We start from the raw sequence: 10,763 nt of genomic DNA on the forward strand, positions 1-10,763 counted from the left end.
CAACTTGCCAATTCAACTACTTTATCCACTTTAAGTTTTCTGGCCACAATCTTACCATTTCTGTGACTTAAGTTACGTTAAGATTATTCGTTCGATTTATCTTTTGATAAAAATTCTAAATTTTCATTATGAAAATGTGGCATTAGTGAGGCCATGCCCGCCATGGCCGAAAAATCAAGGCCGGAACTTTTTACGGCCGGAAAACTTTGGGCCGATATGGTATCTTATTTCTCTGTGTCAAAAGCAACATCAAGTTATAATTCCTTACTTTGAATTTTCATAGGTTTTCAGGATGTCCGATGATGAGAGTTCTGATAACTCAAATGATGAACTGATGCCTGAAACAGACTGCAAAAGCGAACACCCTACTCACCATCCCATCTTTGAAAACTTTACAGCAGAGAAACAAAATGATGAGAATCCCACAATACATGTCCTTAACGATGATTGCATGTATTTACTGTTTGAGTACATGGACATCATAGATATAATGAGACTAGCTACTGTTTGTAAGCGGTGGTATAATCTTTGTCTCAACAAAATGAGTCTCATCAGTAAAATTGAGCTCAACCCAACTTTCAGTATCTTCAGACTTAACAAGTCCCTTTCTCAGAGCAGCTTCATTTCTGTTCTGGTTTTGACGAGAAATAATCTAACTAATCTGGATATCTCACAGAGTTCTTTGTTATTGGACTGGGCTTCTTGTAGGGCCATCTCAGAGCTTTGTCCGTTTCTTGAGGAACTGAATCTATCTAAAATGAAGATTAACAACAAACTCGCATCATGTTTTTCCAAATTTATGCCACTTAATCTGAAATCACTCATTTTGAATGGATGTGTCTCCTTCAAGGAAAGATGCCTCGAACACATCTTAGAGAATACAAAAGAACTAACTAAGTTGGATGTCTCATATAATCATAAAATAACCGGCGGTAGTATCGCGAAACATACGGGACAAAACAAGATGACTCATTTTATCTTTACTGAGTGTTATCGATTAAAACCGCTTGTAGTGCAATTTGTCTTGTCCAATTTTGAGGAAAGCCTCCACCACCTCGATTTGAGCATGTGTCCCGTAAAGGTTTTTGAGATTTGTACAGACCAAATGCCTAGTCTTAAAGAGTTAAAGGTTTTTAAAGCCAAAGTTTCCGATTATGAGTTCGATAAACCATCTAATGACAGCATATCCAACTTTCTAAGACTCATGCCCAACCTTGAGTTTCTTGACCTAGAAAATAACCAAAACGCTGGGCAGGGCAATTTCATCAGATCCATCACGCAGTTGTGTCCAAGACTCAGATATCTAAATCTATCAAATTGCATGGCTAAAAGTGCAGAGACTTTATTCATACTTCAATATCTGGAGAGCTTGGAAACACTATATCTGAATGGGTTACCAAATAGTTTAGATTTCAAAGATCTCATTGATTCAACTCTTTTGAAATGTTCAGAACTACAATCTCTCTCTTTACAGAACTGCTCTGTAGACGATGCAGGTGTTTTCTCCTTGATATCAGGGTTAGATAAACTCAGGAGTCTGGACCTCAGGAGTTGTATTCTTGTTTTAGATGGAAGTTTTATCAACCTTTGCGAAGGACTCAACAGACAGACCCCACTTAAGATATACGCCCAAGATACCGTAATGCAGGAGGAAGAATTTCCAGTCATCCCTGAATTTCTCAAAATAAACTTTGGCTTGCCCAACTTCCAAGATGATTACGATGAATTTTTCGGGGGACCATACGATGAGTTTGATGCGATGGATGAGTTTCGTGAAAATGTTGAGGATGAGTTGGACGAGGATTATTGGGGTGGTGCTTACGTGGACGAAGCTGGGCAGTTTGCGGGGCCAGGGTTTGAATACCAGGAGTATCAAGATTTTAATGAAAACGAATTTCAAGCTCAGGAGGGGGATGATTGGTGGTGATTGTTTTTTGAATGTTAATTGTTTTTTAATGTTTTTCATAAATGTGCTGAGGTTGGTTTTTAATGTTAAAGTTTATTGGTAAACAGACAATTTTTTTCGTAGTATACTCAGTTATCACTTATCTGTTCCGACTTTCCGATACAAGAACTGATAAGAATCAATTCAGCTTCTTGTATTCCGAGTTTTGTAATCTTAAACAGAATTTCAATACATTTATTTGAATTTTAATTTACACTTTTGAACAAATTTAAATTTTTTGAACTGTTAAAAATCTGCATTTATTTAAAAACATTTTAAGGTGTTTTATCAATATTGACCAATTATTTCATATTTTTGGCTGTATTAACTCCCGCTGAAATAACAAATTCAGCTAATCATTGTAAGCTGATTATGTCACACTATCAAACCAAACATATCCCAGTTTTTTAACATGAAATGACTACCTGACAGAAGAGCATTACAATAATCATTTACTGAGGAGAAAATATAACTGTTTGTAGGCTCCCATCTTGTCCGGTCTTCAGTCATGAGTGTTCTCAGCGCTATAAAACTTTACATCAACAAGATGATTGACAATTGTGGCAAAGGGATGAAAGTGTTTTTACTAGGTTTGGATAAAATAAGTTATGTTAGAAGTATTAATAAAATCACGTCACCACACAATGATGCGAGGTGCTCACTCCGAACTTTTTTTAACCATAGTCTTGAAAATACTGAATATAAAGATTATTATATATAATGATGAATGAACATGGAACACAGCATTTTTTTAAATTGCATTACCTCTTCATGTTTTCCTAGTAAAATAAAACCTCTGTTATCCTCAGGGAAGGACACCCTACCCCTAGTCAGCATAACGTACGCACAGTCAGACCTCCTCAAGAAGGAAGTGTACCTATTTGAGCGGATAGATAACTCTGCACGGGAGAGCATGAAGCACATGCGCTGCATCGTGTTCCTGCGGCCTACTCCAGATAACATTCAACATTTGTGCAACGAATTAAAGAGTCCGAGATATGGAAACTATCACATATTTTTCTCCAACATAATCCCAAAGCCTGACATATTGAAATTAGCTAACGCTGATGAACACGAATGCGTGAAGGAGATACAGGAGTTTTATGCGGATTATATTCCACTGCTTGACCATGTTTACAATCTCAATCTCAAGAAAGTATCCGCAGCAGGTGATAATAAGATTATTTTCGTTAAATAGTTAAATGTCAATTTTGTTCGGATGAAAATTCCTTCATTCTCTTAAGGTTTACAGGTTCTCGTCAGAGCTATTCTAGTTATTTCAACGTACTTATCTGCTCGTGCAGTACAAACTATCATCTCATGTAAACATTCCTGTCAGTTGGCACCTCCTGGGACAGGTCATGTTTAAAGCGCTCTGCAGATTCCCTGATAAGTGTGCTGTTAGCGCTGCGCAAATACCCCGTAATGCGGTACAGCGCCAAGTCGGAGCTGGCAAAGGGGCTCGTTAACAGTACATATGACATTATGAAGGAGCACAGTCATTTGTTTGAATTCCGGAGGAGTGAGACTCCTTTATTGTTGATACTGGACAGGAGGGACGATCCTATTACTCCACTGCTCAACCAGGTATAACATTATTAATGTATTTCCACCGTTGGTAACCGTTGATAACTTTATGATTTGAAGTTTTATGTGAATTGTAAGTTTTATAATTATTAAAAAAATTATTTTCGGTATTAATCTCCGTGGATATTTTATAATGTTGAACAAAAACTATGAATAATGAACCACATCTGTATCGCAGTGGACCTATCAAGCAATGGTACACGAGCTGCTTGGAATAGAAAACAACCGAGTCGATCTAAGTGAAGTCCCAGGAATAGCAAAAGATATGAGAGAAGTCATAATGTCCCCTGAACAGGATTCATTTTTCAAGGATTCTCTCTACTCCGATTTTGGAGAGATTGGTATAAAGATTAAGGAGCTAGTAGACAAGTTTCAGAAACAGCAACATAGCACCGCTGCCATTGACTCGATAACGGACATGAAGAAGTTTGTTGATAACTATCCTCAGTTTAAGAAATTTTCAGGTACATTGAGATTGCACACGATATATTGATTGTTTGTTTGCGAGTTGACAATTTGACTAAAAATGAAGGAAGCTGATGATATATTCCATAGGTTTGTTAAGATTTGTTGTGTTATAATCCTCGCATTTTGTCAGGAACGGTTTCAAAACATGTAGCGATAGTGGGGGAGCTCAGTAGAATAGTTCAGGATTACAACCTTCTGGAAGTTTCAGAAACTGAACAGCTTATGACTACTCAGGCTTCTCATTCTGAAGTGCAACAAAAGGTCCAGACGGGTTTTTAAACATTTGATGAATTTACAAATCATCGTAACTTATCGAAATGAAATTTTCTTTGAAAATTGAGTCATTGAGTCATTTTTAAGTAATACGAACTTGTTTATTCCAGATATCCAGTTTGTTGAGAAACCCAAAAGTCAAAGAAACTGAGATAATACGACTTGTATTACTGTACTGCATTTGTTACGAAGGACAGAGTGGTCACAATCCAAGACTATTTATTGAAGCAATGCGGAACCGAGGAGTTTCGGAGGCTAAAACTAAGGTTGATGCCTGAGAAATTATATTGACAGTCGTTAAATTTTTTGCGATCAAACATCGCCTTCTTTTAGTTGTGGTAAGTCTTCAATAAATGGCAATTTCTCCCAGCGTACGATAGACTAATTAATCAAAAACATTTATTTCAGTTGGCTACATCGATTATGAACTACGGCGGGAAAGCAGTGAGAGGAGGGCAATTATTTGGAGAGGATACTAAGATCGCCATGACGAAAAAATATTTCAAAGGATTGCAGGGGGTTGAGAACATCTACACGCAACACAAACCATACATGATCGATTTATTGCAGGTAAGATGTTTTTATTTTCGTCAGTCGTGTAGCACAGCTGAACCGTTCAATGCTGATTACTAAGATCAAATCGTTATACTGCTACGTAGGTTCGATGTGGAACAGTCGCAAGGTATGGGTTAGTTTGCGTAGCGCGCGAAGAGTTTAGTATTGAATAGGTCGCGCGAACGTCCAGATTTCGGAAATTTCGAGGGATTTTAGCCGCGACTCTTTGGATGAGACAGCATAAGGTGACAGTCAAATTCGATAATATAATTAATTGATACACCCCCATTTCATCTCTCTCTCAATTTTAAACTAGACTCCATTTCAGCAATTACAGCTGGGGAAACTCAAGGAATCAGATTTTCCCTGGCACGGTGGCTCGCCTCAACGTGTCGGTGAGATTATAATATTCGTAGTCGGTGGAATAACTTACGAAGAGATAAAGTCTGTTCACGAGTGGAACATGACCAACCCTGGAAATAAAGTTGTTCTCGGATCTACTTGTATCCACAACTGCAGATCCTTCTTGGAGGCGATATCAACTCACTAGAGACTGTAAATCGAAGCAGTGTTTAATGGTATAAACTGACGATGACTCTTACGTGTCTTCTTTGTATAGATAACGACAGTCAGGGTCGAGCTTGTCAATATCTTTATTGTGGACATCCTCGAAGTGAATGATTGGCTGGACCAAGTGAATTGACTGTAGATTCCCTGCATGAACCATTTAACATATAATATTGAAATACTTTATGTTATATCAAGGACTTTTCTAAATGATATTGGGTGCTCCGTGTGCCTGGGTCACTACTGTAATATATTGTTACTGTTAATTGATTGGTTATTGAAATTTAGTGTGTAATATGTGTTGAAATGTGTTTTTTGAGTGCTGTTGTTTCAATGGTTAGTAATGAGTAAAACATGACAGTTACTATTCCACCATTTACGTTTATTGAAAGAAACATTTATGTTTTGTACAACCTTGTGAATGAATATCAGTACTTAATATATGTTTGATTTTAAGTCAACTTGTTTTGCTAGACTTATCTACCCGAATGAGGAACGTACAGTGTACATACTTAAGTTTTCTTCGCTAAAATTTATCGTAGTTGGTATTAGAAAAACAAAACATGACAACATGAGGTACATTAAAACTTTAGAATTCAGGAGATGTAAAATTGTTAGAGAAAAGAGACCGAACCTGGAGTTGATGTCATGTTTATAATTGTGCGAAGAAATAATTCATTATCGAAATGAAAGCTATAGTCCAGAAAGTCACGGAAGCCTCCGTCACAGGTAAGTGTTACACTGTTACAGTATGACATATCAACATTACAGCTATTTAATACCGTACTATTGACCATATTAAGAGTTTTTTTCTTCCATTTGACGCTAATTAACATTACGGGACAGGCAAATTTCAGTTGTGCTATTTCTAATATCAGCTATGTGAATTTTCCCATGAGGCCGGAAAATTCGAAATGTATAAAGTTTACGCCCTTTTAGTTGGTGAACGATGTACAGGGTCAATTGGTCGAGGAATGTGTGTGTTGATTGGGATTTCTGCTAAAGATAGCGATAGGGAGATCGAATGGATGTAGGTGTGATTAGTAAAATATGTTTCATAAGGGGATCAAAATTTTAAGATTTGGTTACGTTATACGTACCACTGAGTAAAACCTATTCTACTTGAAACTTACAATGGCCCCCTTGTGCTTTTTAACCCGGTTATCTTTTACCGTTAATCACTAAATTTGTAGATAACAAATATTTCCGCAATAAAATTCTTAATTTAGGAGCCGTTCACATATTACGTAATAACTTTTAGGCCAATTTTAAATCCCCGGCCCTCCCCCCCCCCCCCCCCCCCCCCTCCGTGATAAATTCTACACATAGCTATCGTGTCAAAATTAAGATAGCTTAATCATTCAGAAACCCGTCCCTCCCCTTTAATGATTACGTGATAATATGTGAACGACCCCTTAAAATAAATCCATACTTTCTTACATCTTGTGACTTGAAAACACGTGCTCAGCCGTGACAGAACTGTTTGTCACAACAATGTTTGTTGCAGGGCAAACAAGCTGATAAAGTTGAGGATATTTAACAACCCTGAAACAGATAAACCCTGGGATGGAGACTTGCTGCAGTGTAAATTAGCGATACTCGTCGTCAGTCAGGTGAGACTGATTTGTCGTCAATATGATGTTAAAAGACGTTATATTTCAAGCTTCTGGAAGATTTCTCCCAATGAAACTCTATATAATATGATGGCTTAAATCATGTGTGTCATTCTTTGAAATCCATTTTCTCAGTTCACCCTACAATGTGTGGTTAATAAGGGAACAAGACCAGATTTTCACCAGGCTTTGAAATCCGAGCAAAGCCTACCAATGTTTAATAAATTTCTGGATGTTCTCAGATCGAAGATTCCAAACGCCGAAAATCTTGTCCAAGGTTTGAAAGCTTTAATTAACTGTTAATATATCGCATTATCGTGGTGTATATAAAATTCAGAGATTTGCTAAAAAATTCGTCCAAACGGCACTCTTATGTGTACATGATATAACGTTTCACGATGATGTTTTCACGTCGGCTAACTTTTTTGTTTTGCCAGTGGGCGAGTTCGGAGCGTTTATGCAAGTGCACATTCAGAATGATGGACCGGTTACTATACCGATAGAATCACCAGAGAGCATATAGACGCGGTAAAGATAATTTACCAACCCAGCTAGATTGTGCAATGTGCAACAAAGATCGTGTTAAAAGGAGAACAAACAGTTCAGAATTAGTAAAAAATGAATGTAAACACGAATAAAGACTTAGTAGTCCAGTCATTTATGGACATGTGCCTGCAAATTTTCAGATACCCACGAAACTTTGCACAGACCTTCCCAAAGGTATGATAAAACGATTTTTGGTTGGAGACATTTTTTTACTTTGGGCAAAACCCAGGAGGGCCACGCCCATATTGACCCAATAACGTAACTGACCCCTTGCTTCTGAAGGTCGTAGAGACTTCAAAATAGGCTTAAACGAAGCCGCATATGCATGTTTATATAAGAGTTATTGATCAACACATTGCCTAAAATCCTTACTTTTCGAGAAATTCGCCAAAAACCATTTTGGGCGTGGCGCTGAGCCGATTTTACTAACTTTTGATAGGATTGTGATAGAGTCTTTGGATAGAGTGCAAAAGAACCGCAATTGGCATATTTATATATGACTTACGAAGAAACATATGCCTTAAAGTGCTTACTTTTTCAGTTATTGGCGAAAAACTGATTTTCGGTTCCAGAAATCATGCAAAAATATGGGTATGTGGTAAATTTGGCTATGAAGGCCCTAGAGATTTTTGAATAAGTGCACATTGTGCAGAATGGCCATGTTCATATACAACTTATGAAGCAACATGCACCCTAAAATGCTTACTTTTCGAGTTATTAACATAGAACGGGAGGCAAAAATGGCTGATATAACCAATTTTGCTCTATTTTGTGCAAATTTTCTCTGTTTTCCCCCCAAATAACTCGAAAAGTAAGCATTTTAGGGTGCATGTTGCTTCATAAGTTGTATATAAACATGGCCATTTTGCACAATTTGCACTCATTCAAAAATCTCTAAGGCCTTCATAGCCCAATGTACCACATACCCATATTTTTGCATGATTTCTGGAACCGAAAATCAGTTTTTCGCCAATAACTGAAAAAGTAAGCACTTTAAGGCATATGTTTCTTCGTAAGTCGTATATAAATATGCCAATTGCGGTTCTTTTGCACTCTATCCAAAGACTCTATCACAATCCTATCAAAAGTTAGTAAAATCGGCTCAGCGCCACGCCCAAAATGGTTTTTGGCGAATTTCTCGAAAAGTAAGGATTTTAGGCAATGTGTTGATCAATAACTCTTATATAAACATGCATATGTGGCTTCGTTTAAGCCTATTTTGAAGTCTCTACGACCTTCAGAAGCAAGGGGTCAGTTACGTTATTGGGTCAGATGGGCGTGGCCCTCCTGGGTTTTGCCCAAAGTAAAAAAAATGTCTCCAACCAAAAATCGTTTTATCATACCTTTGGGAAGGTCTGTGCAAAGTTTCGTGGGTATCTGAAAATTTGCAGGTACTAACCCAAAAATGTCCGTAAATGACTGGACTATAGATAACAACTCATCACGATTCACGACTGTGAATTTTGATATTACAAATTATTATTATTTATAATTATGGGGTATACCGTAGATTACATTTAACAAATTTGTATATTGTATCACTCAGAATTTCCATTTCATATTTTGTAGATAATTTAACAGGGCTTCAATATCTATAACTTCGATCTATTACGTATTATGCAATGTAATAGGATAGCATACGCCAAAGACAAAATCGGAGACAGTACCAAATCTGCCTTACAGACATGAGGGCTATCGTTCAGAAAGTAACCAAAGCTTCAGTCACAAGTAAGGAATCAGGCTCGAAAATATTTGAATAAATTTTAGATGATATATACCTCACGTTGCCGTAGATGCCACTGCAGTAAATACACATTTCGGTGATCATTTCAGTCGGAGACCGTTGTACGGGATCTATTGGTCCAGGAATGTGTGTCCTGCTTGGAATATCAACAAAAGATACAGAGAAAGAGATCGAATGGATGTTAGTTTATCTGAGTAACTTCACACTTTTCCACTATTTGTGAATGACATCATTTATACAACTGAGATAAATTGTGCTGTTACGGACACAATCACGTGACTGTTGTTCTAATAATATGTTAATTAAATTCACGGATTGCACTTCTAAACCAGGGCAAACAAGCTGGTAAAGTTGAGGATATTCAACAACCCTGAGACAGATAAACCCTGGGATGCAGACTTGCTGCAGTGTAAATTAGCGATACTCGTCGTCAGTCAGGTAAATGATTCAATATTCATACTTTTATTTTATCCTAATCTGACTCAGCCTCAGGAGTTTCAATTTTTAAAGAATTTACGATGTGGTTAGTGAAGTTTTTGTTTACAATGCGACCCTCTCAGTTCACCTTGCAATGTGTTTTGAAAGGGAACAAGCCAGACTTCCACGGAGCTATGAGAGCTGAACAGAGTGAGCAAATGTACAACAAGTTTTTGGAAGTTCTCAAATCGAAGATTCCTTATTCTGATACCCTTGTTCAAGGTAAGTCTGGAAACTTCTTTTTTGTCTGTCTAACAGACTTACTTTCAATACGATTGCTCAATTCCAACTTGGCTCTGTTCTATGTAATCGTCTTATCCTCAGAGGGCGAGTTTGGAGCGTTTATGCAGGTACACATTCAGAATGATGGACCAGTTACTATACCGATAGATACACCCGAGAGCTTGGCGACACAGAAAGTGAAACCTTCCAAATCAGCTAAACAAAACAATAGAAATCAAGGGAAAAAGAAGGCTGAAAACGCGGAAAATAGTACTGATAAAAAAGTAGAAGAAGTAACTGAAGATCTTGACAAAAAATTGTAATTTAGTCGGGATGTATGTATATGATTTTAAATTTTTTTGATAGAAAATCTAGGTGCATTATGATGTAGATGTATAGTCTTTAGAAGTTTGTTCTTGAAGTTTGTTCTTGAAGTTTGTTTCTTAAATTTATTTATTTCCTTCTGTAAGTTATATATTTCTAGGAATAGCAATTAAACCAAGGTAGTTTCAAGGGTAAATGCACCGTGGTGTTCGCTCGTCAACATCTCAGCGTTGCAATTTCCAAAACAAGTGTATTTTCTCTTTACACTAGCTTGAGCAATTATCATATATCTTTGTATCTTTTCTTGGGTTAGTAGTCTCGACTGCATAGACAACTTTCACCACCATTCAAAGCAAGTTATTCTACATTTTATTTTAGTCTAATCATCTATAACAATTTTAATTTGATAGCTGCAGAGTCTAATGAAACTGCAACTGTACAT

At 37.1% G+C, this 10,763-nt stretch overlaps 4 protein-coding genes across 4 annotated transcripts; all 4 read left to right on the forward strand.

Annotated features, from left to right (window-relative positions):
* Positions 1–287: 287 nt before the first annotated feature.
* Positions 288–2,293, forward strand: LOC134813612 (F-box/LRR-repeat protein 2-like). The gene has a single exon (XM_063821478.1). The coding sequence runs from the start codon at positions 293–295 to the stop codon at positions 1,925–1,927; it is 1,635 nt and encodes a 544-aa protein (XP_063677548.1). The 5' UTR covers positions 288–292; the 3' UTR covers positions 1,928–2,293.
* A 53-nt stretch (positions 2,294–2,346) lies between these two features.
* On the forward strand, positions 2,347–5,851 carry LOC134813611 (vacuolar protein sorting-associated protein 45-like). Its single transcript, XM_063821477.1, has 8 exons — positions 2,347–2,535; positions 2,755–3,114; positions 3,285–3,532; positions 3,711–3,996; positions 4,131–4,261; positions 4,384–4,539; positions 4,682–4,843; positions 5,157–5,851. Exons 1-8 carry the CDS (start codon positions 2,454–2,456, stop codon positions 5,376–5,378), a joined length of 1,647 nt encoding a protein of 548 aa, XP_063677547.1. The 5' UTR covers positions 2,347–2,453; the 3' UTR covers positions 5,379–5,851.
* A 163-nt stretch (positions 5,852–6,014) lies between these two features.
* Positions 6,015–7,607, forward strand: LOC134813615 (D-aminoacyl-tRNA deacylase 1-like). Its single transcript, XM_063821488.1, has 5 exons — positions 6,015–6,124; positions 6,335–6,425; positions 6,903–7,008; positions 7,144–7,285; positions 7,446–7,607. The coding sequence occupies exons 1-5, from the start codon at positions 6,082–6,084 to the stop codon at positions 7,529–7,531; spliced, it is 468 nt and encodes a 155-aa protein (XP_063677558.1). The 5' UTR covers positions 6,015–6,081; the 3' UTR covers positions 7,532–7,607.
* Positions 7,608–9,174: 1,567 nt separating this feature from the next.
* Positions 9,175–10,681, forward strand: LOC134813614 (D-aminoacyl-tRNA deacylase-like). Its single transcript, XM_063821487.1, has 5 exons — positions 9,175–9,282; positions 9,388–9,478; positions 9,631–9,736; positions 9,859–9,997; positions 10,100–10,681. The coding sequence occupies exons 1-5, from the start codon at positions 9,240–9,242 to the stop codon at positions 10,318–10,320; spliced, it is 600 nt and encodes a 199-aa protein (XP_063677557.1). The 5' UTR covers positions 9,175–9,239; the 3' UTR covers positions 10,321–10,681.
* Positions 10,682–10,763: the final 82 nt, after the last annotated feature.

The sequence above is a fragment of the Bolinopsis microptera genome, chromosome 3 (genome assembly GCF_026151205.1).
Source record: "Bolinopsis microptera isolate Bmic1 chromosome 3, MBARI_Bmic_1.0, whole genome shotgun sequence".
Classification (NCBI taxonomy): Eukaryota; Metazoa; Ctenophora; class Tentaculata; order Lobata; family Bolinopsidae; genus Bolinopsis; species Bolinopsis microptera.